Raw genomic sequence first — 25,690 nt, forward strand, 5'->3', positions numbered from 1 at the left:
CTGTGGACTGCATTCTAAAGATCATAACGGAGAAACATCCCAGTAACTTCAGTAAATTCAGAATTGTGTGTGATGAAGATTGTTGAATCGGGTTGAAAATTAATAATTTATGAATATTTTTGAGCAAATCTTTAAGATTAACCTCTTATTTCGCTTTCTTTCCATTTTCATTGTTCTATGTACCATATAAAAATTGTTGAAGCAAACATTTGCATATATTTTGAGTGCACATGCTGTAGTTTTGGACTTCGCATAGTTTTTGCATATTTACAGAGGAATTTGTATAAGAAAGTGTGGAAGAAGTTGTAAAAATAGCACCGAATAGCTTGAGATATGACAGAAAAGTAGCTGAACAGGTCATTAGCATCAAGATAGTATATTTAGCAGAGCTATTTAATATTCCTCATGCTGAGCGCTCTCTGAGTGCAGGATGTGGAAAGCAGTAATGAATACTGATACATGTTCTCTGCTAACAAATTATCTTAGAGAACATTGCACAAGAAATGTTTGCATTGTTGTCAGTGTGAGAAGTGTTTGTATCATCGTTATGCAAAAGAGGTGCCTCCATTTCTCCACTGGCTTTTGTACCATTGCTCAGTTCGCCTGATGAGTTTCATCTCCTTCCTAGAAGATGTGATAGTGTAGAAGTCACACTGGCAGCAAGCATGTTAGCTAATATGTATAAAAAAATCTACGATCAACATATGATATTGTCTTTCATATGTAATCATCAGAAGTGAGTGGCAGCCAGGGGACATGGGACGTATGACATTTGGACATGGATTTATTAGTTCCAACAAGAAATTGAATTATTATTGCCCATCCCTCTGTTATATGCAATCAAGAACAGTTTGATACGTGAGTGAAGTGGAAATCCTGGGGATAAAAAGTGTAGAGGAAGATCACGTAGCAGAGAAGCCAGAGAACATGGATTCTAGCTGACATAGGAAATGAAGTCCTACCTTGTCAGAATGCTAATTGCCCTAGAAAACTGCCAAGTTTGGATATTTCTGGGCAGAGAGGAAAGTAATACTGCAAACATAGTTTTCTTATAAAGTTTGGCTTGTTGTTTTTAGGTACCTTAAATGGTATGTAAAGGAAGAGATGATAACCTTGGAGGTTCTGTAGAAGAAGGTGAAGAGGAACATAACTGAAAAATACTGAGTTGGTTCAAATTGGATATCCTGCCTCTTTTGTAAAGTATCAACAGGTTGGATGCATTTCATAAAGTTCACTCATGCTTATTGGCAAAAATTAGGCTATGGAAGGCTTGGACTTTGACATAGTCAAGATGTAAGGATCCTTTTGCAAAAATCTAGAACCAGCACTAAAAAGCTAAATTCTTAGAGCAGTAGGAGCTGGAAGGGTAACAGGTCCTGTTACTGTATGTTTCAGGAATTCAGTGAGCCTCTATTGGCCAGATAAAATGGCACGAATGTGCAACATTCCTTTTGTTTTGTTTTGTTTTGGAAAATCTACGCTAGTAAAAAGGTGCTGCAACCCATTCTATAAAATAAACTTCCCTGGGTTGGTTCAAAGATTTACCAAGCAGTTTACTACGATGAAGAAATTTCATTTCCCAGCATTGTTGGAATATGACTTTTCTCTAAAAACAGATATATTTCAAGTCCTTTTTTCATGATCCAGCTACAGCACATGACACCATATCCGTGCTTGATAAATTAACTGTCCTTAGAATCCAAACTCCTTTGTAATAGTTTTAAAGACTTGTAATTTAAGACAAATAATTTGGAAACAGCCTATTTCATCTTGCTTTTGTCTTTCCTTCTTCAAAATAAACATCAGAGCTTATCCACTAGAATAGAATACAGCATAATGGAGGCGTTCCAATTATTCAGTCTGTTTGTGGGTTAGTATTGAGGGGAAAGGGGGCAGTATTGCAGGGCTTAGTATTGAGGAGAAAGGGGGCAGGGCAAATGAATAATGATCAGCATTACTATGCCCCGTAGGGAAATCCTTTATAAAAGTAGTTTCATGGCTCCTCTTAAATATTTCTAGGATGGACATGTTCCAACACTTTTCATAGCATAGCTCTTCTCTGCTCAAAAAATATTTTCATTCTAGTCTAGCAGTACCATATGCAAATTAATGTCATGTTCAAACCATTCTGTCTTCTCAGAAGTTCTGGTAATTGCATAGGGCTTTCTAAAGTAACACAGCAGAGGTAACTGAGACAAGTGAGCAGAGGTGAGAGAAATTTTTTGATAAACAGTATCAATTTCCATGGGAAATAACTCAGAAGCCAGTGTTCAGCTCAGTTTTTGCTAGTTCCTTCTAAGGTTGACATTTCTCAGACAGCGATCCCTATGATTGCCTTAGGAAGTCAAGAGAATTCCTTCTGTCACACCGGTGATCCTTAATAATAGGTACAGTCATGATATTACTAATTTTAGTTCAGTTCAGATCTCTCCAAAATACATGAAACTCTTTTGATCAAATGGACCTCAAATAGAAGATGAATAAGAACCTTTAAATCTTTCTGGGTTTAGATATTTATTTGTTTACCAGTATTTTTATTACTTCTGAGGTTTAAATTCTATTGGTATGGCATCGAACAAGAGGGTAAGTTTACAAAGGAGGAAAAATGTAGTCAGAGACTGAAGAAACAGACATTTGACACACACCAAATACAGGTACAAATATTCAGTTTATATTCCATTTAACTTGGTCACTGGTTTGGTTAATTAACAACCATTATCAGCAAATGTTACTTTCTTACTTTTCACAAGCAGGCTTTATTTCTAATTGTGATTCCTTGTTTATTTTATATTAAAATCAGTAGTCCTATACAGGAAAAGAAAAGACAGTGTAACTATGCTGCTGAATAATGAAATTAGGAGCTGGGATTTGCAGGAAATAATATTGGCTTTGAAAGTTATGATGGGTGTCTCCTTGGTGCATATCTCACTAGATGTAAGGCTCCCTTTAAGAATATTTTAAGCTTTCTTCTTTTGTCATGGACTGTCTATGATTTGGGTTCTTTGCCCTTCAATTTTCAGAGCATTATTCTGTATAGAGTTTGCCACACTTTGATCCCTGAACCCACTGAATAACAAATTTCAGAGGAAAGACAGCTGAATGTTCTCATCTCATATTTTTCCCTTATACTGCAGTTGCAGTCAGGAAATGGCCATTAAAAGTGACATGGTGGGATCTCATATTTACTGTCTCAAAACCTTTCGTGTTATATGCAGTCATTTAAGACTTTTCTATCACCAATGCTTTGTTTCAGTTTCCCCATCATCTGTAAGTAAATAGGATTTCATTCAATCTAAGAATATGGTGAAGTCTGCCAGCCTGTAACCCATATCTCCTGCTCAGATTTATTAGGAACTGTTAGAAAACAGTGAAAACTATGATTGCTTCAGTATTGAGTTATAGCATAATAATAAAAAAAAAAGACTGTTGCTTCCTTGTCCCTGTATTTTTAGCCATTTTAACCATTTATTCATACCATCTCTCAATGTCTACTATCATACTTTTTCAGTCACTGAAGTAAAAAAATAAAACAAGAACAAAAAGTGACCAACAACAACAACAACATTTAAATTCTATTTATCTATTTATTTCTAACATGTATATTAACATGCATAAATGTGTTGACAAGCTGTTACTCACACAACCTAGGCAAATCAGTATGTAAATCATAGTGTAAAAAACATCCTATTCAAAAGTGGGCACTTCTGCACACACAATTAATAGCTTTAGTGTACCCACACGTAGAACTCTTCAACCTATGTCCTTCTTTCTCAGAAGTGTATAAGCCTCATTCTTTGCCAGCTACTGTACAAATAGCACACAGAGGTATACTTCTGGCCAAGGAAGAAAAGAGGAAAATACAGGCACGTGCCATCGGACAGATGAGAAAAAGGTAAAAAGGATTAACAAAAGCAACATTTTCTTGCCTAAAGAACATAAGTGGCATATAGACTTCTAAGAATGGGAAGGGATGCTGAAATAGGGATGAAAGAAAAAGTATGAAACTGAAAGGCTGAGGGCAACAAATGGACGTTATGAAGACATGGCTAGAAAAAAAGAAGCAAGCATAAGAAAAGACATAGTAAGAAACCAAGATGTGGCACACTGTGTAAATGCAGATCATGACATTGATACAGAAACCTGTAGATTGTAAACTCTTAAGACAAGTTCTCTTAACTCTTGTTCATTCATAGGGATGGAGAGGAAAACCTTAGTTTACATGCATGGTTATTTTTCCTCTGGTGCAGTTCTGCAGAATTTTATTTTGTTTTGTTAGCAATGTCTGTGTTTGAAATCCGTAAGTTGAAAATGTGCTCCTGAAGTGGAAGGAAACTGAAAAGTGTAATAGTTAGGTCAGTTAGTTCTAAAGAATGGTGCAGTCTAATCAGGTGATGAATCTGATTCAGGAAAGCAATGAGATTCTGCCAGAAACAGAATATATGGGATATGTCCCCAGACCCCTCCTTTGGAGCTGTTTTTACATAAATAAATTTGGCAGACCTAGAGGAACTGGAGCTTCTCTGTGCTCAGTTTGAGCAGTGGTAGGCTTAGATGGGTGGTTGCTCTTTGTGCAACCTGACCGAGAACTTGCCGGTCGAAGAGAGACCAGCGCTGCCTCACAACGGGCATATGAAGAGCTGCTCCATGATACTGTCTTGCATGACTCTGAATCCTTGACAAAGATTTGGAGATTGCAGTAATTCTGTGAGCTGCAGTTCTGAACAAATGACTAAGAACCAGACCTCTGGAGTCAGCCACAGCCTCATTCCACATAAAATACTATTTGTGATTATTCTCACAAAGATTCCTGGGAAGGAATGACTGCTACATTGTGGAGGGGAATAAATAGGATTTGCTGAAAAACATGAAAGAAAGCAAAATGCTGGATGGAAGCTCAGCCCAAACATTTCACTTGCTGGTTCCCCTTGGACAAGGTGAAATTGGCTACTATTACTACTACTGTTAGAAAGGCTTATATACCAAGCAGCCACTCAACCAAACAAATAAGAGTAACTGATAAATTAATAGAGCAAGGAGTTAATTGTGCAAGTAGTGAGTGATTTAAGAAGGGGGATGTGGAATCCTTTCAAACTATTATTTCTATAATAATGAAATTATGGTTGCCCATCTGCTCTTTTTACCTTTGAGGAAGGGTTTAGTCCCTGCTTATTTTGTTGATGATAATTAGAGATTCACGTCACTGACCATCTGGAACAGGAGATGCAAACACTGGGAAGCTGACCAAGCTTGCTATTAGCGTGAACTTTAAAAGAGCTTCTTTCCTAGAATAGAGGAAATCCTACATAATATGGTGGAGTCCTTGCTTATTAGAACTTCATTTCTTTTTTTTTCTCCGTGAACCTTACTGTACAGAACAGTTTTGTGCTTAAATCAAGGGAAAAATACTATTGAATTTCTGTAATGCTTGCTGTAGCTGGAATTTCACTATGAAATGGAGGCTTGGAACAGACCGTTTTCAGGAAATAGTGATATTCCTCATCACTGTGTTTCTTTCACTTTTTAATGTTTCATACCTCTTTTTCCAATGTCAGCTCCACATTAAAATTCTACTTAGCTTCTAGTAAATATATGCTAAAGGTGTCTCTAGCTATAAGCTATCTAATTGACTCTGTTTTGTTTATGCAATTTATTTGAATAGGCAGCCTCCGTTTGCTGTCTGGTAAACTAGAATAGATTTCAGTGACTACTGTTATGGAGATTACCCTCAGGGATGTATGAAAATGTAACTTAGCTCAAATCAGCTGGGAATGTCTGTACTTGTCATATCCAATCAAATCAGGCTTGCTGGAGGTATTTCTGTCCACTTTTACACAAACAAAATGATAACATTTAAAAATTTGAAATGCAAGCTCGGAATTAAGCATGCTGCTTGCAGAGCTTGCAAATCACATCTAAGAGGCATTTATTTAGCTACATTTTCCATACAAATGACTGAATTGGCATCAAAGCTTCTTCATTTCAAAGATTTCAGTTGGGAACTCTTCATAACTGAAATACACCCTGGTACGAGTCAGCTTATTTTTTGAGCTCTTCCAGATGTTTTTCTTTATCCAAATAACCTTTCTCTAGTGAATGACACAGATTTTCTGAGGAAGATAATTACATACAGAGTCTAATTCCACTTAGAGAGACAACTCCCTCTTAGTCGAAAATGAATGTATTGATACTATTTCCCTTGAAGTGTTGCAAAAGAAAGCACATCTGGATGAGGGCACTGTCCATAACAGTCTGCCTGGTACTTGCAGTAGAACATATTTTCAAGTCTTCCTGGGAGGACAGACAGTAGGAAAGGTGTATGTACTGGAAAGGCAAGGGAGAGTTTGCCAGTTCATTTACTGGTACCCATCAATACCTATTCACTGTTGAAAACCTTTCCAGAAATACTGTATTGAAGAGTACGGCTATTTCAATGACACAGAGGTTGTGTTCCAACAGTATAAAACCCCATCAAAATTCTTTTATTCTTTGGAGATCAGGTTGTGATCGCATGAAAGAGATGCAAGAAGAACCTGTTCACACTGTGGTAGAATGGGCTGCGTATTTCCAGTGGCTACCCAGCAGCAGGAAAGACTGAAGTCCCTAGTGATCCTCCCCAGCTTAATTTGAATTTTATCATTCTAACCTGCTCTAATTCCTCTTTTTTATTTGACCAGCAGCAGCATCAGGTAAACTGGTTTCTACTGCAAGCCTTTCTATTTTAAGACTCAAATCCATAAACTGTTGAGTCTGTTAGAGTGAACCAACATCAATCCACATAAAACTCTTTTGCATGTGCACACATGTACATATAGGCTTGTGTTTACATGGGGAGTCATCCGTGACGTACATCAAAATAACACAAATGTTATCAAGTACTCAAAAGTTATATAATGCCCAAAATATATTTTCATGTCTTACAGAAGAGGAATGGAGACACACCTCCTGTAAACATTTTAATCAAATGTAATTTTTAGGGTTTATTTTTCATCCACAGAAACCTCCCTCAGTCCATATCCAAGACATTACCTCAGTGCGTGTGGTTTGACATTTGGATTAGGAACTTTAGTGTTTTCAGAATAAACTTTTGTCACTTGAGCAAAGAGAATAATTGATAGCAGCAGCATGCAGCTGCCTTCCCTGCATGCCAGGCACAGCAGGAGGAGCATATACCTCTAGCTAGTGCATTTCAGAGCTACTTAAATGGTGAGACTCAGCAAACTTCTATTCTTAGAATTTATTCCAATGGCTATAGAGCTCCACTCTCTCATCATTTCCACCTGATTTTGTTTTTGTCCCAATCTTCTTCTTTCTCTCACTTTTATCTTTTCAATAGACAAGGGTCACTGTCTCTATCTCGCTCCACCTGTTCCCCTGAATTGATTGACCTACTCCAGCACTACTGCTGCAGTCACCAGTCTTTTTCTCTCCCATCTGAGATGGAAAGAAATTATTTCTAAAGCATAATCCAGGACTGTAAACTGCTAAACCAATCTCTTTCTTTACCTAAAGCCAAGAGATATCCCCTCTTTATTTCTGGTACACATAGCTCTTAGTTCTCCTCCTTACTACTTCGTGAAAAACGGGAGAGAGGAGGACAAGAGAGTGATGCTGCTGGTCAGTTCTGATGGCTGGTCAAACAGTAGGCGGAAGAGTTTGAGGAACAGCAATTGCAGGAAAAAAAATCACATTTGAATTTTAGATGGCACAAGCCTAATGCAAATAGGGTCTTAGAAGATGTTTAGCTGATGAGTTTTATCTGATCTCTACTGAGATTTGTCAGCTAAACATTTCCGAAACCTTAAAATATTGCTAGACTCAGGCATCTTTTCATAGCAGTGAAAGACACAGGAGCAACAGACGGGTAATTTCCTTTCTTCCCCTTAGGAGAGACAAGTCTGAATTTCAAAGTGGAATAGTGAGAAAGCCTTATACTTATGCAATTGTACAGTTTTTGTCCAAGATAGGCAAATAAATGTATTTTCTCTATACTGGTTTTGCAAAATGGCTAGATTTCAGCTGCAGTAATCTCAAAAGAAAAAAAAAAAAGTCGTCATGAAAAGTGGAAATACAACATGGAAATATAGCCTTATCAGTGTCAGTTTGCAAAGGCACAAACCAGGAAAAACCAATGCCGACATAAAATTAGGGCATTGCCTGGCACACTGCAGGCGTGAGCTAGACTGAAAGACATCAGACAGTCAGGGCAGCAGTGGTCTAAGTGGCCCTGAGAGAGGCCAGCGTGACAAAGCTTGTTAGTTTCTACTGCGCTTAGGGAAATGGGACTTATGAACACTTGCTGTAAAGACCACTGTACCAAATAAAAAATCTACTCTTATCGGTTTCCTCCTAATACGTGTGGTACTTTGATGTTCTCCAACTAACTGCTAATTATAATGATCTACATATTTTGAATTTATTATGTGTATGTTTGGATTCATACTGAAATTTCAGTACATTTCTGGGGAGACCTGGTGACATTAGAATTTGTATTTTGAAAAGGAAGCTTTAAAGATGATTAAAACTTTGAACAAAATAGCATCCCAACAATTCATTGAATAAATTGATATGCACCCTTTTCCCTTAGCAATTTCTCCATTACAAAACTTCACAAAAGTGAAATCATCATTAAACACAGTGTTTTCATTTTGTATCCCCATTCATTACATGCTTATACTCAGTAATAATAATAATAAATCCGTTGTTCCTTTCTACATTGTTTGCTGATGTGTAGCAAGCAGACAGAAATGACAGCAAGAGAGATGAGAATAAGAGTGCATAGCAGAATGCTGTTAGCTGCCTTAAATACACTGGAAAATGGTTATGGCTAGATGAAAATATTACTGAAGAAAATGTTTCAGTCTCCTGAACCACTTTAGCAGTATACATATTCTTTATTACAGTATTTTTATTCCTACAGAATAATGCTAAAGGGACGTTAGGATCATGTTAGGACCCTTGTTTGCAGTTTTACATTCTATTTCTAGAGCTAGCATGACTGAGCCCATAGCTAGGAGAGTGTTTTCACTGCACATTGTAAGAGAGAGGTGAATGCAAAAGTTTGTGAGGAAAGACTTCTTTATTCTAGTAATTATGAGGGTGATGAAGCTAGTGAGAATTATTTTCATTTATTAATAGCTATGGTTAAGCCTCATGGAACTGCCTGTCTGGGGAAAGCATCTATTTGAAAACTAAGTAGTGGAACTTAATGCATCATACTAAAACAGTAAATCAATGGAATCTTTATGAATCCAGAAGCAAAAATTATGTTTGGTTGCCTATCATTTCTGTGAGATTTTCCAGAGTGCATTGGATCAAGTCCACAGATAATAAGCAGAGATCTTAATTTTAAACAAAGGGAGATCTTACTTAACTATTTTAATCTTGCAGTTGAGAAATAGTTCAAAATAAGCTGCATGTCCAAGAACCTTAGCATATGTACTTCTGAATAATATATTCTTAAGCAAGAATTCACATTTAATATATTTGGTATAAGGTTTATTTGATTAAGGGATTTGCAATATATTTAAGGAACTGCATCGTGGTTTTTTTTGTTTGGTTGGTTTTGTTTTTTTTTAGGATTCAATTATCCAAACTATTTTCAAAATTCCAATTATCTTTTAGATTGTTTTTCAAGAGTGGCGCATGTTCATGTAGCACTGTTTAAATTTTGCTCATTTCAAACTACTAGGGATTGGGAAATAAATGTGATACCAACAGTTTTGAGAGAAATATCCCTGGAGATAGAAGCCAGACACACGGTATGTCTGTTCTAGTATTTCTCTTCTAGCTATAGTCTTTAAGGAAAAAATAATTTTTGCGATTGTGATTGACTTAGAGTTTGGGACTGAAATTCTATCCACATCATCTTCATTGCCTAACTGGTGATTCCTCCCCCTTCTTTAATTTTATCGTGAGTGAGTCTGAGTAATGCTCCATAGTAAAGGGTATTTGCAGTTTTCATAGTCAACACTGACTTAACTCTTGAGTACAACAATTTTCACAAGCTTCCACAGCCATCTCTCTGTTGTTCTCGGCAGCCGCAAGCTGCTGAAACAACCCAGTGAGGTTGTGGACACCCAGGTACAATTCAGAATAGCTTCAGCTAAAGTAGTCTTCTGCAGCTCCCAGGCAAGGAGAAAAGGAAAAAGCTTGATGCAAAGCTGCCTTTCAGTGTCTGCATCCAGCCCATGTTCCATACTCTATCAGACTAGACAGTCGGTCTCTAAACTAAACTTTCTTGCTCATGCTTTGGACAATTAATTCCTGCTTTGGAAGATAAAAGTCCATACTGTGACTTTTTTTCTTCACTTTGAAATAAGTCCAGAGCTGTTCCTTTATCTCTTTCTCAGAAATTCTATCCTTAAATGCTTTTTTCTCTACAGTAACTTAAATGGACTACACCTAACCGATATAGTGTAGTTTTCCAGTGCCTGACTATAAGTGGGTGTGTTGGGACTTGCTGAATCCAACCTTCCTTGTAGTGCACTGTCCCATGATTTTGTTTTAATATTCTGTGTCTAATATTAAATGTATAGCAGTGATTTTAAAGAACTTCAGGATACAGAGTGATAAGACAACAAGTAATAAAATTGCAATTTGAAAATTTGTACCATGGCTTGGGTTTTTCTTTCTTTTTATAAGCTGTAAGTACCAGAATATTAGTATTACCAGAAAGGTAAATGAGAAGAGCTTCAAGTCCAACTTGTTCCTATAGGAATATTACTGTCATTCTCAGTGCGAGGCTGACCAGCTTTTGTAGCAAGTGAAGTGTCTTTCCCTAAGGTAAGTTTTATTCTGTTCATTTGCTATATTTAGATTGGAACCAGAGACCTACAATTCAAAATATCCCTAAATCCCTATTCTCAGCTCCACTATGTCAAGAAGACAAAACATGTAACATGTTTTGTTTTTGACATTGTTACTGCCAACACTAGAGCATGCAGTTCACATCTGGATTTATTTTAGACTTTCTCATGATAACAGCTGCATTTCTTGTCTTCACTTGGATACATTTTTTAAAATGAAATTTGCCATGGCAACAACTGCAACCATTTATTATAAAGCAACAGAAGTGGAACTAATATTTGTGAGAGAAGCTCTGTTATCAAGATAGTATTTCATTCAGACAACACCAGAGTCATTTTTCTCTAGCCTTTCCTTTTTTTTTTTTTTAAAGAAAAATTTAGAAAATATTTTCAATAATGAAATGTAGGTGGGATTGGACAGCTCAGGCGATTATAAAGATTTTCTTCTTTAGATTACTGGCTCATCTCAAATCCAGATTATCAAGAGCCAAAAATTTTCATCTGTTTGGTGGGGGTTTGAAAAAAATTGTTAGGGTACCGAGATTTGAAAATCATTCCCATAACAGCTACGTTCTCAGCTGAAACACAGAGACAGCAAACTGAGTATACATGAAGGGTGTGTCTTCACTGAGGGAAAAAGGATGTGACCCATCCTTGAAACAAGCTAATATCTAACACAATGAAAAAATTCATAGGCAGTTTGCAATACTAACACAAAATAGTTCAAAATGAGCTATCCTTCAAGATTTTCCTTCATATCATTTGCAACCTACTGGGCTACCCAAGGTAACAATGTACTATTTCCCCTATTAAAATGTGGCTAATGAGGGCAGTTTTGCGCCAGCCTCAAGGTACATGTTCCAAGTCAGGATTGAGGTGTAGTCATTCAGCATATGGCCCAGGTACTTTAGGAATCACATAGGCCATTTTCTTTATGCTTCCAACATTTCTCAGAACATTAAATCACTTTTTAAAATCTCCACAAGAATCTGGGTAGATCAACAAACTGTATCCCAGACGTTGAAAATATACATGAAATCTAAAGCTGTTTTCCTATTTAGATCCCTTCAAACAAGGATAAAATGTGGCTTGTAAGCACAGACTGAAAGGTGACCACGTACCACAATGTGGACACATACCAAAGAACATTTTTCTTATTTCTTACACTTTAGAGAGTCTTAGGTGGGAGAGGAGGACCATGCTAAAACTGAAAAGAATTTTAGAAAGACTTTCAGATAACTTTCACTCTACTTTATGGGCTTTAACATAATTTATCTTCCTCAGTTGTATTCAGCACCAGGCCCCTGAATGCACTGCTCTTTTCACAAGTTGCTAAAGATGCTCAGGTTGTGTGAAGGGAGACTGAGGGCTCTTTTCCTAATCTCGTATAGGATCTCTTACATTCTGGAAGTAAAAAAGCCCAAGGTTGTTGGTAGGCCAGAAATTTGGCAGAGGACTTTGGTACTGACAATAGACTATCCAGCCACTCTAGCAACTACATGCATCCTCTAAAAGCAGATGTAGCTCTGTCTGGGATATAATATTTTAATCAAAAACAGTAGCTTACAAGACCTCTTAACAGACAAGCAGTACCATATTTCACTGACTAGTTACAGAACTCTGGGGTTCTTTTGAACACACATTGTCATGTAGTCCTGCTTCCTGCTTCAGTAAATTACTTTTGTGCCACGGACAGCTTATTTCAGGGAGGTAACATAGAGGAAAAACAGAGAAAAAAGAATAAAATTACTTCTGTGGTGCCTGAGGTAAATTTACCAAAGCAAATTTACCCCCAAAGAATGGGGTTCTTTCCTGTTTTGCTGCAAAGAGGAGAGAATGAGTGAAAGAACAGGCTATTTGTTTTCCTCAAGATGAGGAGCTCTGGGTACTTACAACTTCCTTGCTCTGTCTCTGGGAGCTGAGTAATTTACAGGCAGGCCTCCTGTGAATCTGGAGTGCTGTCTTGAGAGCACAAATGGGACACACCACACTTAAACACATCAGGATCTTCATAAGCAGAGGCCACAGAAAAGAAAAACTCTTTGACTATTGAATAAGAACTTATCACATCAGTTCCTTCATTGATCAGCTAGCAAACTGACATTGCCTCTCTACCCCTGTATTTGGATTCATTCCAGGGGATTTCCAGGTTGCTAGAAGATTATAGTACAGCATAATACTGTTTAACCACCTAGCTCTCAAGGAGAAGTTGATTTAAATCCCAGAGGAGAGTGATGCAAGTAGGACTGTGTGTTTGTGGAGGATAAGGACTAGATATTCCTAAAAAATGGAAGGTTGTTATTCATCCCTCAGTATTTTACAAGGCAGATAGCTGTTGTGAGTTCTGCTACAATGTTATGACGCTGAGTCAAACTCTAAATGAAGGAAGTATTGTCTGAAATAAAATATACATCACTTTCTTTTATTTCAGTTTTAAGCTTCTCCTGAGCAAAACTATGGGCTGTATGATTCTGAGAAATAAAATTACGGTTCAGTAAGGGTTTAGCACAAACTGTGTCCCCCAAAGCTCTACTAGTTGCCCACAGGGGCAAAGGATTTATCATGGCTAGTCAGTCTCCTTGAGATGTTTCATAAAGTGTTTGGGTCAAATTCTACTTTTTTATGACTCCAGTGCAAATCTGGAACGATTGCACTGAATCAGTGGAGTTACTTCAGATGTTCATCATTGTAAAAGCAGTTTGAGGCAGTTTCTCATCCAGAGTGTTCAAGCAGAATGACAGTAAATCACAATCATTTAATAGTAATCTGCTGCAGCATTCTAACGTGTATCACTCAGTGCAGGCAACCATCAGGCAGTATCATTTTACCAACAGGAAGGTAGAATTCAATTGACATAGATGAATATCGCATTTATTTGCATTAATGCCGTCACCGTAAAAGGCAAGGGTAGTTCAATGGCTCCAATGTCTCATTCTGGAGTTATCCCAATAATTTTAGTACAAGGGGAGGCTTAATTAAAACTACCCATCCAGTCAGCAATCACCTCCCGTGCTTCTTATAGACATATCAGTCAGCATCTTGTTAGCTCTGATGTTTTATTCTTTGCGCTCCGGGTGTATAGAGTAAAATAAGTCCCGTAGTATCACCTTTTGCCACTTTTGTAAAAATAAAACTGAGCTGCGGATAGAATTAGACCTCCAAGAGGACATTAAACTCTTTGCCCTACACTCATGGAACATTTGCAATTACACTTGAATTCAATTTTTGTCTTTCAAAAGAGAAATACCATTTTCAGTGAATATCCTTATTTCATGAACACATCACCCTGGCCTAATATAAGAACTGTCACATAAATTGAAGGTTGTATAAATGTTTCTGATAAATATTTATCAACTCTGCTTTAAGTAAATAGTGGCGAACGGTTCACAGGCAAAAAACTGAAGGATAATACAAAGATGAAGAATGATATAATAAAGAAGAATAATATAAAGGTGATAGGAGAGAAAGGTCCAAGCATATAAGAAGAAAGCAAGTGCTGTTCCTTATTTTACTATTAGATAAATAAAAATCATTAAATCATTTAAACAAGTTTGGATGGTTGGGTCTAGAGATGTGAAAGCTGAGAATGGACAGCAGCTATTTTAAGTCAGGTATCAGTAGTAAGGAGGCAAAAAGGTGGTCTAGGGTCATGGACAAATGTTAGCAGAAGTGTTAATTCATACACTACATCTAATTCCCTTAATGGCACAATATATCTCTTCAAATTTTTAGTTTCTCTTTTTGTTTTTTATCATTGTCATCTTGTTCAGGAAACAATTTTATTTGACGCACTTTCTGGGGATTAGTGCCTGGATGTCTGAGAATGCCTTCACAAAGTATGAAGTACTTTTATTCTTTTTTATTTTTTATTTATTTATTTATTTTTTACTTTTATACTTTTATTATATTATATTTAAAGTACTCTTATTCATTAGACATGCTCTGCCATTCATGTCTGGTTGTTTAAGTAGCATGGTGGAGCAGAATTGTTTCAAATACCACATAGGACTGTATTTCTTTCAGTTTCTCCAGAAAGTGTTTGGAGGATTTTTCCTTGTTCATTTTTTCTTGTTAACTCAGAGGGTTGGCAGTTTGATACATCCCTGGTTAGTAACTTTTACAGTCGTGTTTTCTATGCAGAAAAACTGCACAGTTTTTACAGTACTGTTTTAATTTGTAAATTCTATTTTACTTGGGCATAAGTTATTACAGAGAGATGCAAGGCAGAAGAGAAATCCAGCTCTTCATATTAATACATTAATAATTTACGTTTACATATTTATGTTCCTTGGACATTGATTCTTTGTTTCTACTTTCTTCCCACTACAAGCATCTTTACAGCTGCCACTCAGAGCTCCCTAAATGTGAGGACACCCTTCAGGTCGCTTTAGATACACAAGCCATTTCTCTTTTTGCTATGTTTGAAAACAATGGAAGTTAAACACTGAGGTGGATTACATTAGTGATACCCAAATGAGAAATAATCACAGTTGCAGGCACAGAAGTTTCTAAATTATGCGCTTTTTGATATGATCAGCTGATAAGTAAGGACAGTGGTAACAGCTTAATGCAGAATACAGCACATACCGTCATAGATGAACCACTATCAGCCATCTGTTTTCTGCTGATGTGCTTCATTCCTCTCAAAGATATGGGGCAGGCTTTTGGGAACAGAGTTGTCACTGCAAAATGACTGTGATATTTTCAAAAAGATGTATGAAAATTAGACATTTAGAAGCAATAGCTGTCATTTAAGAAAGAAATATTCCTATACCAAGCCTCAGATAAATGCTAACATATTTTACTATTAAAGCCTTAGTTTGATTTTACAAAGAATTATGTCAGGGTTGCAGTTTATCAGGCTTTCTTTCTATTAAAGATAAAAAGAAGGCAGCATTTGCCTAGGACAAGGTAATGACAATGTTAGGACTCCTGTACATATACGATATGCCATATTGTGTATGCCTCAGAACACTAAGTGTAGGAGAAGTACATACACACTTCTTGTGGAAAGAAAAGGGAAAACTTGGTAAGGAAGAATTAAGACACAGCTGAGCTAGGGGTTCAGCATGTTTTCCTCTCATTTTGAGAGGAAAAACTACTCCAAAAAAGGTAGATTTTAGAATATTAGTGATCAGGACACTGCCACCTTTGCTGAAAAGATTAGTGTGCTGTTCTGAATCCATGGGGGTGTATCTGGTTCCTCACCTTTATCATGTCTTCCAGACACAATAACTCTTTTACAGGCTTCATACTGTATATGTACATGACTCAGTTATAAAAACGTGTTGTTTGTATCCAGTGCTTATGAGAAGAGAAGCAAAAATTTAATTCACTTGGAATTTAGTTTAGAAAACTACAAGAATTGAAGAATACTGTGGCACAACATGTTCAAAGGCACCAATTTCAGTATAAGGAACATAATTTGTGTGCCTGGGGTACTTAGAAATTTATGCCCTACTTTAATTTTTCTACTGCACCATGCCTTAATGAGTATGAATGTCAGGTTTCACAAACAGTACATCCTGTTTCTCAGATGTACACAGGTAAAGAATACCCCTACTAGTTGAGATATGGCTTTGGACTTGAAATTGTTCAGTCTGCAAGCCCATTAGGGTATCACTCATCATCAAAACTGTAATCTCACATCTCCTTTCTATGTGTCTGCAGTGACTAAAAGTCTGTAGGGACCTAGTTCTGAACAGGATTAGAGGGTGGGGGAGTTCCCAGCACTTCTGTCAGGAGGAGCTTGCAGAGGTCTTCTTGGGCACCAGGACACTGGGTTCAACCCCATGAAGGTGGGTGAGCGACCAGCTCCTTTAAAGGTGAAGGTGGTGGAACTTTCAGGGCAGGATCACCGTGGTAAAGAGATGGTACCTATGACTCTCTAAGGGTGCAAGAGGCTCCCTAAGGGTAATGGCTAGGGAGGCAGTGGAGATGGAGGGAGAATGACAGGTTTTCTGCAGCCCCCTGATGTTTGAGGGCAGATGAAAACTAAGATGTGCATTAGGGAATGTCTACCTGGAACAACACAAACTACTCATTATTTGCTCCAGCTGTACTGCCAGGTGCTGCTCTGTGTCAGCTCAGGCCTGAACACAGAAGAAAACTGAAATAATTACCAGTGTAGAAAATATTTGTCAGTAGCTATCAAAAATGCTAAGCTATGCAGTTAAATCTGGTCTGAAAATGCCTTGTGTCATTTAAAAAGAAGATTGAATCTATCAGTAACTCTAGATATTTTATGTTAAGTGAAAATTTAGCAGAGAGACTGAATTCCTTCTTCATTTTCATGCAGATGTTGCATTTCCTCATAAATGGGAAAACTTATGTTTTCCATAAACTCTATGACAGTTGTACCTTTCTACCATGCCTTGTGCTTTGACATCTGCCATCAGCTAGCCACTTTGGAATTGATAACAAATCTACTTTAAGAAAGGTTTCTATAAACAGTAAAATCCCTATGTTCTATGACAGAAAGTGTTAGTTTGGTTTGAATTAATCAAAACAAGAAGTCCAATAACAGCTCATAATGTCTAGAAAAGCCTAGAAAGGAACAAAGGTAAGGACAGGAAAGAAAGGAAGCAAATATTCCATTACACGGAGAAAATGTAATAGAGTGTAATTCCTTCTATAAGGTAGATTCTTAAATAGCTGCTAGATCTTCTTCTAGAACTAAAACCAATAGAACTACTAACAGTGTGCTAAAACCAGATTGCGAGTGGAATAAAACCATGATGTGATGTACTGCCAAGAATAAAGTTTTCGACATCCAGATTTGGATGTCACTGCAATATTTTGGACATTCAGATTTGGATGCAACTGCAACTTTTTTTGCAGTACTTATAAGTATATAAATAGAAAGTCCAAATTTCTGTGAACTCCACACTTCTGGAGCCTTAATCTTCTGAACATTCACAAATATTGTCAGGAATAAATTCCAGGGAGACAGATTTCTTTACAATGAAGGATGAACATAGACTCATCTATGTTCTTCTAATGCACCTTCTGTGCGTGGACTTTGTTTACCAAACACCATTCTAAATATGTCTGAAAAATGCAGTAAGTTTGGTTTTGGAAGTTTTCATCTAGAGGATCTCCACATACTTGCCTCAATCTACTGTTACAATAGGTTGCTTTTGCAAGTCCTAAAGACTTCCTGCAGCAGTGTGCCACTTCTTTCCTCTCCCTTAATCATCTGCAAAGCTTGTCTCTACTTCACAGATGCTTTTATTTGCTTAGCATACTCACATCCCAATCTTATCTCATTTGTTTTCATTTTTATAGTTCATCTACTTGCTATTACTGGGCAAGGAGCTATTTTATGAGGCAGCCCGGAAGCCTTTACCAACCTAAAACTTGCCAAGAGAAGGTGTAGGTGTCTAGTGGTACACACGCACTTTCACATTGAGCTTCTGGTTCAAACACTTGCCTTTTGGGAAAATTACAGTTCTGTGCTTCGGGCTTTCTTCGAACACTTTTAGGAAAATCATATAGTTAAAAAGTTTAGAGGGAACAGAAATTGTTCAGTTCACTCCACTTCTCTGAAAACTCCAAGTTTTCTAACACAGTAGAGTGACCTACCTTTATCTGTATAAGTATAATGTTAGGAAAGAAGAACATTCTTTCCCTCTCAAAAACAACCTTGAACTCTGTCATAAAATGGCCTATTTTGTTTTTCTTAATTAGCAGCTGATAAAATCACCATGTAGTTCTATAATTATTTATCACCTGAGGGAAATCCCTCTCACTCCGTGAAGGTATTTTAAGGAATATCTCATGTTTCTGTATATTCAGCATGATTTTATTTTTAACATTGTCCCTGATTCTCTTCTGTGCAGTATTATGTAGCACACAGCAGTACAGCAAACAGGAAAAAGGCCACTGGGCAATAGGAAGCCCTTTGACCTAGCAAGTGGAAAAAAGTCTTTTTCTGAAGATCATAAGCTTTTTGCTTTCATGTTGGTCAAATAAACAGAGGAAGAAAGAAAAGAATAAACCAGTTTATCTACTAGTTATTTCTAATAACTGATTCCACATCATTCTATCAGAAATTTTCTGCAGTTTGCACATATTTTTATTCTGATCCTTGCATGCCTTTTTTTCTAGCATATCATCTTTTTTTAAAACTCATCTAATACATGTGTTGCATCACTTTGGCTTTTATCAAAACCAAGGATCTTTGTGCTGTTCTGTTAGTTACAACAGATTAACACCTCTCTGTTTGATGCTGCCATGCCAGCCCGAGGCATGTCAGGCCTTGACAGGGGCCAAAGGCAGAATACAAGATTTAACCTCATATACAGATTTTTCCTCATAAAGCTTTCATGACTTCTTGAAAAACCTTTGCTCTAATCCTAAATACATTCAATTTTTTAAAGTAAAATACTATCATTTAAATGAAATTATATTCACAGATTCACAGACTATTTCCCAATTCACAGACTGGAAAAAATTGTAGCAAGAAAAGTATATTACGAGTAAATAAGATATTTCTTGAGAATATTGGGATGTAAAAACTAATCAATTAAGATGTAAATTGAAACATGGCTATACTCTTCCTACTACGACAGCACTTAAAATTCTACTTACCATGGAAACTTTTAGTATTATATCTCTATACAACCCCATAGAAAGAACCATTCACCATCCTGAGGTTTCATCCTAAAATGATCTTAACAGGTCATGGAGGGAAGAAGCAGAATGATCTGTGTGGTATAAATGGCACAAGCTATAAATCCTTCTTTCTGTCTCAAGCAAAAGCTATGATCGCAACTTACACTTTATTGTCTAAATAAATATTGCCTATATTTCCATTTTGAAAGCTGTGAAAACACTTGACCCTGTCCATTGATATTTGGTCAAGGAAGCACAGAAGAACTGAGTAGAAAAAGGGATCCATGAAATAGGTTTCTAATACAGGAGGTACTAGTTAATCTTTATAAGAACCAGTAGGATAGTAGGGACTGGGGGAGGTGTTTGTGAGATATGTCTGTCAAGCACTCACTGAGGACCTAACAAAAATCTTTCACTCTGTCCCTCAATTGTTTCTCACTATAGGTGGTCAGTAAAGCATATCTTTGACATTAGTTCTGTTCAGTTATCAAACTCTGAAGACAGTTTTCTATTGTATTTATTTTTAGGATTTCCTAAATCCAACGTTGATACAAACTTATCTAAACACACAATTTTTTAGTTATACTAGTTTAACAATTAGAAAACCCCTAATATTAAAAAACTAAATGCAGTTTCAAATTTAATATCAAAGTTTCACACACTGCTTGATAATGAACAGAGATCACCCCCTTTTGCAACAGGCACAGAGAGCAGACTAACAGCAACAGCAAGCCATGCCAGCGTGTTTCTTGAATTGCTCTCTGAGAAGAGGCAGAAGAGTAGAGGCTCTCTAAGTTTAATTATGTTTCTCTCCAGTGTTAAACTTTGAAATTTTGCTTTTAGATCAAATAATTGACTTGGCAGGAAGTACTGGAATAAACAGTATAAAACTCTGTTCCATCTATGTGTAGCTCATAAAGAAAAACTACCAGGTAAATTAGCATGTATTTTGGATGCTTAAAATATAGCTAAAATATAGTATTAAAGAAGAAACATTCAGAAAAGGAAAATAATAAATCTAGTTCAGAATAATACAGAATGAAAAATAGAACTAAATACTCTTTGAACTGTAGGAAATTGGTATATGGGAAACCTTAGTTCTGAAAAGATTTATAGCAGAAACCGTAGTTGGTATAATGAGCATATGTTGTGCTATGGAGGTTAAAAAAAATACCATGTTTTTGGGCGAGCATATTGAGTAGAAAAATTTCCCACTGAGAATGAGTCACTCCATATTAGTTGCTGAAATAACTACATCAAGAATAGGATGTTTTCTTCTAGCTGTCTCTACACCTGAAAGCTGTTGGTAAATTGTAACCCTGACTGGTATTAACAAAGTCAACTTCTCTTGCCTTAAGGTTAACGTACATAATAAAAAATAAAAAATAAATAAATAAAAGTCCATTAATGGCAATAGCTGAAATTTGACTAGTAAACTTTCTCTCCATGTCAATACTTTTTTTTGGTTGTTTCACTTTTTATTACTGAGCATTCTTTTCTGAGGACAGAGCCCATCAATATAATTGAATGGTTTTGCTTTATTTTAGGATGTGGTCAGGCTGACCTCCCTAAATTCACCACTCAATGTTTGTGAGTAGTGAATTCAGAGCACCTGTGACACAAATGATCAATTCCTGATTTATAATTCATTAAGCAATATATAGTAAGAGCTGCAGGCACTGTATACTTATTTGAGTTAAATAAAAGAGAACCAAGTGTCTGCTTTACAGTCAAGACATGCCTAAAGTTTTAGATCTAGCATTTCTAGTTACACTACTAAAGATTTTCAACTCTAACTAACTAAACTGAAGCCCTCCCTAAGTATACAAAATACACTTAGCAGATTAGTTTATAGAATCACAGAATTATAGAAAAATTTGGGTTGGAAGGGACCTTAAAGCCCACCCAGTCCCAACACCCTGCCATGGGCAGGGACACCTCCCACCGGCCCGGGCTGCCCAAAGCCCCATCCAGCCTGGCCTTGGGCACTGCCAGGGATGGGGCACCCACAGCTTGCCTGGGCCAGGGCCTCACCACCCTCTGAATGTAGAATTTTTTCCTTAGAGCTAATCTAAATTTTCTTTCTTTTACTTGAAGTTCGTTACCCCTTGTCCTATTGCTATACATCCCGGTAAAGAGCTTTTCCACATCTTTCTTGTAAGACTCCTTTAAGTATTGGAAGGATGCTAAAATATAAGGTCCAGAGAGCCTTCTCTTCTCTAGAATAAACATAATTGCACAGTATCACTACAGATAGGATTTCCTTTGACAGAGATATCGATTCCATCCATTTAGCAAATATATCTGTGGTTTAATATAGTTCTTTATTTCCTACGAGGTCTAAAACAACAAATATTCAATAGGGCAGAGAAGACAAACATTTCAAGAGTCATTTGAAGGCAAGAGAAGCAAAGAACTATAACTGACCCTTGGTCTAAGAATAGGGTCAAAGAGAGTCACAGCTGAAAGAGGACTGAAAACTTAGAGAGCAGCATTTTGTCAAATAGCATTTCCTCTGGGAACAGTATTTTGTGTAGTTATATTAATAGCACTTTCCAGTATGAATCATCTCACTAGTTTTGTGATGGTGCTGATCAGCATAACTAGAGATACCAGATTTTGGTGCTTAGTGATTTCCATTCTAGTGCGTTAGTATTTACCTCCCATATTTAGTGGTGCTTCACCATGTTTCAGAATCCTTGTGCCTTTTTTACAGATTGAAAGTATGATGTCTGTTTTCACTTGTCTTCATATTATTTGCAGATTCCTAAATCAATGTAACTGTTTAGAAAATCCTCCATAAAGAGCTATGTCTCTAAGTCTTAACTCCAGATGGAAGACATCATACTGCTGGGACCACATACTTAATATGCAAGAGCTTAAAATATTCAAAACATTTTAAAAATTCTAAATTTTTAATGCTTAAAATACCAACCATTTTCCAGCAACCCAAGCTACATTCTGGAATCCAGTGCCAAGCTCAGTACATTTTCTTTCACAACAAACATAAAAGGCCTACAGTACTGAATGCAACAGAACCACAAAGATCTGAAATGTTGCTTAATTAGTGTTTAGGAGGCTCAGGGTTATTGTGTATCTGTTAAGTTTAATGGCTCCAGAAGCAAAAAATGCATATATATTTGGTATTTCTATGGAAATAACTGGCTAGTGGCAAATACTAATCCTGAAAGTCTCAGAAATGTTTTAAGTGCACAATCTCCCCTGCGGTGACATCATTTCCCATTCAGAAATACTCTTGATGGTTGTGCTCAGAGGTGGGACATGGGAGATGACCTCTGACAACTTCAGCAGTTTCTTCCTGTGGGACAACATTCATTCTGTCCTCAAGGCTTCCTGTTGTTGAGTTCTTGATATGCTTTCAGTTGTATTTATGAAGGGTTACACCAAGAAGGGAACTACTAGGTGGTTTATGACAAGATTGCTGCTGCAGATTTGGTACCTACTGTGATTTGTATCATCCATTTGAGCCTCAGCTATAAAGCTGCAGTTTTTATCAGGAATATTTGTGAATATATAACTGTACCGAAGACATATGGTCAATAAATAATTCAAAGTTATCTATCTTCCCTGCACATTTCTTATACACCTACCACCTATTAATGTTTAGTCGGCTTGGAAACAATATTCTTTATGGCACTTCTTGTATAAAAATGTTTACTGACTGGCAGCAGACTATTGATTTCCGTTGTGATACCTTGAAAATAAACTGTTTCCCACCCCAGTCTCCATCTGCTTTGCCTTCCCATCTGCTATCAGCACCAAGAAGCCTTGTTTTGCATTTTGAGTCCCTAAAAATGTCTATTTTCAGTTAGTGGTTCCAGTATCATAATAATGTGTTTGTATTCATTATTCCATTTTCTCTCCCTCTCCCCAATCTCTTTGTTTTCTTTTCAGCTCTATATCCATTTACAGTCCTAAGGAGAATCCTAATGCGTTTGATGCTGCTGCTTTCTTCCAGTCAGTGGGAAATTTCCTGGGGATCTTTGCTGGATCATTTGCTATGGGATCCTCTTATGCTGTTGTCACAGCTTTAATATCCTTCATGGGTTGTTTTCAGAGAGATCATCAATATATATGTATAGTATCTGAACGTGACCATCTTTACTTTGAGCTTGAACCTTTTCACTGTCGACTCAAGACTTTGCAAACAGTTAAGTCATGACTGACAAGACATTTAATTTGTCAGAATCCACAAAGACCTCAGACTATTTCCAAATTTTATGCAAATCTATTTTAACATTAGGCAAGACTTTGGTCTTTACTGTTTGCAAATAGTGAGATATTGAGGTTTTGACATGTTTTGAGGTTAAAATGTGAATGTATGAACTACATGAACTTAATTGTGAACTATAGACTAGCAGCAATCACAGAAAAATGCAAGGCAAACTCCAGACTACAAAGGAAGACAGTCAGTCTACCTAAAACAGAAACAAAAGGCATATCTGTTGCCCTGCACTTTTTTTGTGTTTTACAGTTCTTCATGTAAAATACTATGAAGAATGAAGAGCAGCTATTTTCATATTTCTTGCATTGATGAAAATGTCAAACAAATGCCAATCAATACAGAACTGGACAAAATGAGCTTCTTTCCTCTATTTCTGGGGAAATAACATAAAATGCAACCGATTAAGCATTGGTTCAAAAACCACAGAAGCACTTCAAATAGCAGACTTGCACAATTCACTCATTTAAAACCTGTGCTGGATTTTCCTCTTTGAGATAATTTAGAAGTTGTGCAGTTTTTCCTGAATTTCCTTGTATAGATGGGGGAGGGAGGTGTCTCTCTTTTTTTTTTTTCCTGTTTGTGGACAATTTAAGCTTATAAAATAGTTGGTTTTTACTTCTCCTTAGCAACCTTTCATCACCTGACAAAATTTACAAAGCTGTGTGAGTTCCCCATGCTGGAGACAGGTCTGTTTTTCCTCCTATCTTGGAGCGCCTTCTTATCAGCAGAAGCTGCTGGTCTCACAGGTAAGTGTAGCATTTTATTGAATAAAAGGAGTTTTATAATATACCTCTAGCGTGGGAAAATGGCATGTTTATTTTGGGCATGACATCTTATCATCTTGTATAAAGCTTCTAAAAGCCAGTTGCTACATTGGAGGTTGTTTCATCTCTAAAAACAAATTTGTAGGGACATTGAATGGTTCTTCCAAAGACTTATTAAAGGAGGCTAAATTCCCCAGTCTTCTTTCCCATCCACCTACATTTTCCCAGCACTCTTTGTCCCACTATTAATCCCGCTATTTGTTGCCCACCTATAGAGCAACAGAGCAATAGATGACAGTAAGCATGAGGAACAAAATATACAGTGCTGTTTGACTGTCATGGCCAGTGAGCTCCTCTTCCTACTTTTCTTGTCTGGGTCTCTCCTCCTGTTTCCCTAGCCTCAATGCTAAAATGGAAGACAGGGTCGTCTTCACCTTTGCCAGTGGGGTGCAGCCACCTCTGGATTTTTCTGAAAAATAAATCATCTTGTTCAGTGTGCCTATGTAAACACCTTTTGCAACTGGAGAGAGGTACATTCAGGTCTTAGTGAAAAGTAAAAAACACATATGTTCTGATTGTTCTAAATTCTAAATTTGTATAGTTTACCCAGGTAACCATCTATTGTGTAGAGTGATTCGAAAGAACAAACTTCATAATAGCTTCATCATTTTAATGTTCTTGATGCTGTCACCTCTAATTAGTGGCATGAAATGTCAGGGGAAGAAAACTGCTTAATGGGAGTGTTAATGCAGCCCATGCTGTTTTGTTTGCAAAATTGTTCAAAGCTTCTGAAGTTAATAGTTATATTTCCACTGACCTCTACAGAGCCAGCATGTTACTTTTTTAGTATTAATACACAATTAAAATGATTTTTGAAATAGTATTAACACCTGCATCTTCTGACATCTTTGCCTTATTAAATATATAATTCTGTGTCCTGCTTCCTGACAAAATCTTCAAGCTAATGAATACAAAGAGGGGCACATGAACTGAACAAAAGTGTTGTATTCTGTTTCATGGAGAAAATCTGTCCATTTTGTTTCTTTGTGCTTAACGGCTCTTTAAAATGTGATGCCATTACTAAAAATCACCAAAGAAGTATGATAATCTCTTGCCTTCAACTGAAGGTAATGATTTTCTAAATCACTGACTTCCCAATGAAAGATGTTTTAAAATACATTCCAGGCTGAGAACAAGGATCCTATGTTACATCAAGGACCAAATGCATAATCTCTAAGTTAAACATTATACCCAAAAAG

General features: G+C 36.9%; 1 protein-coding gene across 3 annotated transcripts in view; it reads left to right on the top strand.

Annotated features, from left to right (window-relative positions):
• SLC9A9 (solute carrier family 9 member A9) overlaps positions 1 to 25,690 on the top strand; it is a 219,139-nt gene that overhangs the window by 59,922 nt on the left and 133,527 nt on the right. For all 3 annotated transcript variants that reach the window (XR_014587992.1, XM_083848189.1, XM_083848190.1), the window contains exons 7-8: positions 23,337 to 23,475; positions 24,308 to 24,413. Coding sequence is in view for 2 of the 3 variants with exons in the window: in XM_083848189.1 (XP_083704315.1) it covers positions 23,337 to 23,475; positions 24,308 to 24,413 (245 nt within the window). In the remaining variant the exon portion in view is untranslated. The remainder of the gene's footprint in view (positions 1 to 23,336; positions 23,476 to 24,307; positions 24,414 to 25,690) is intronic.

Source organism: Anser anser, assembly GCF_964211835.1.
Source record: "Anser anser genome assembly, chromosome: 9".
Classification (NCBI taxonomy): Eukaryota; Metazoa; Chordata; class Aves; order Anseriformes; family Anatidae; genus Anser; species Anser anser.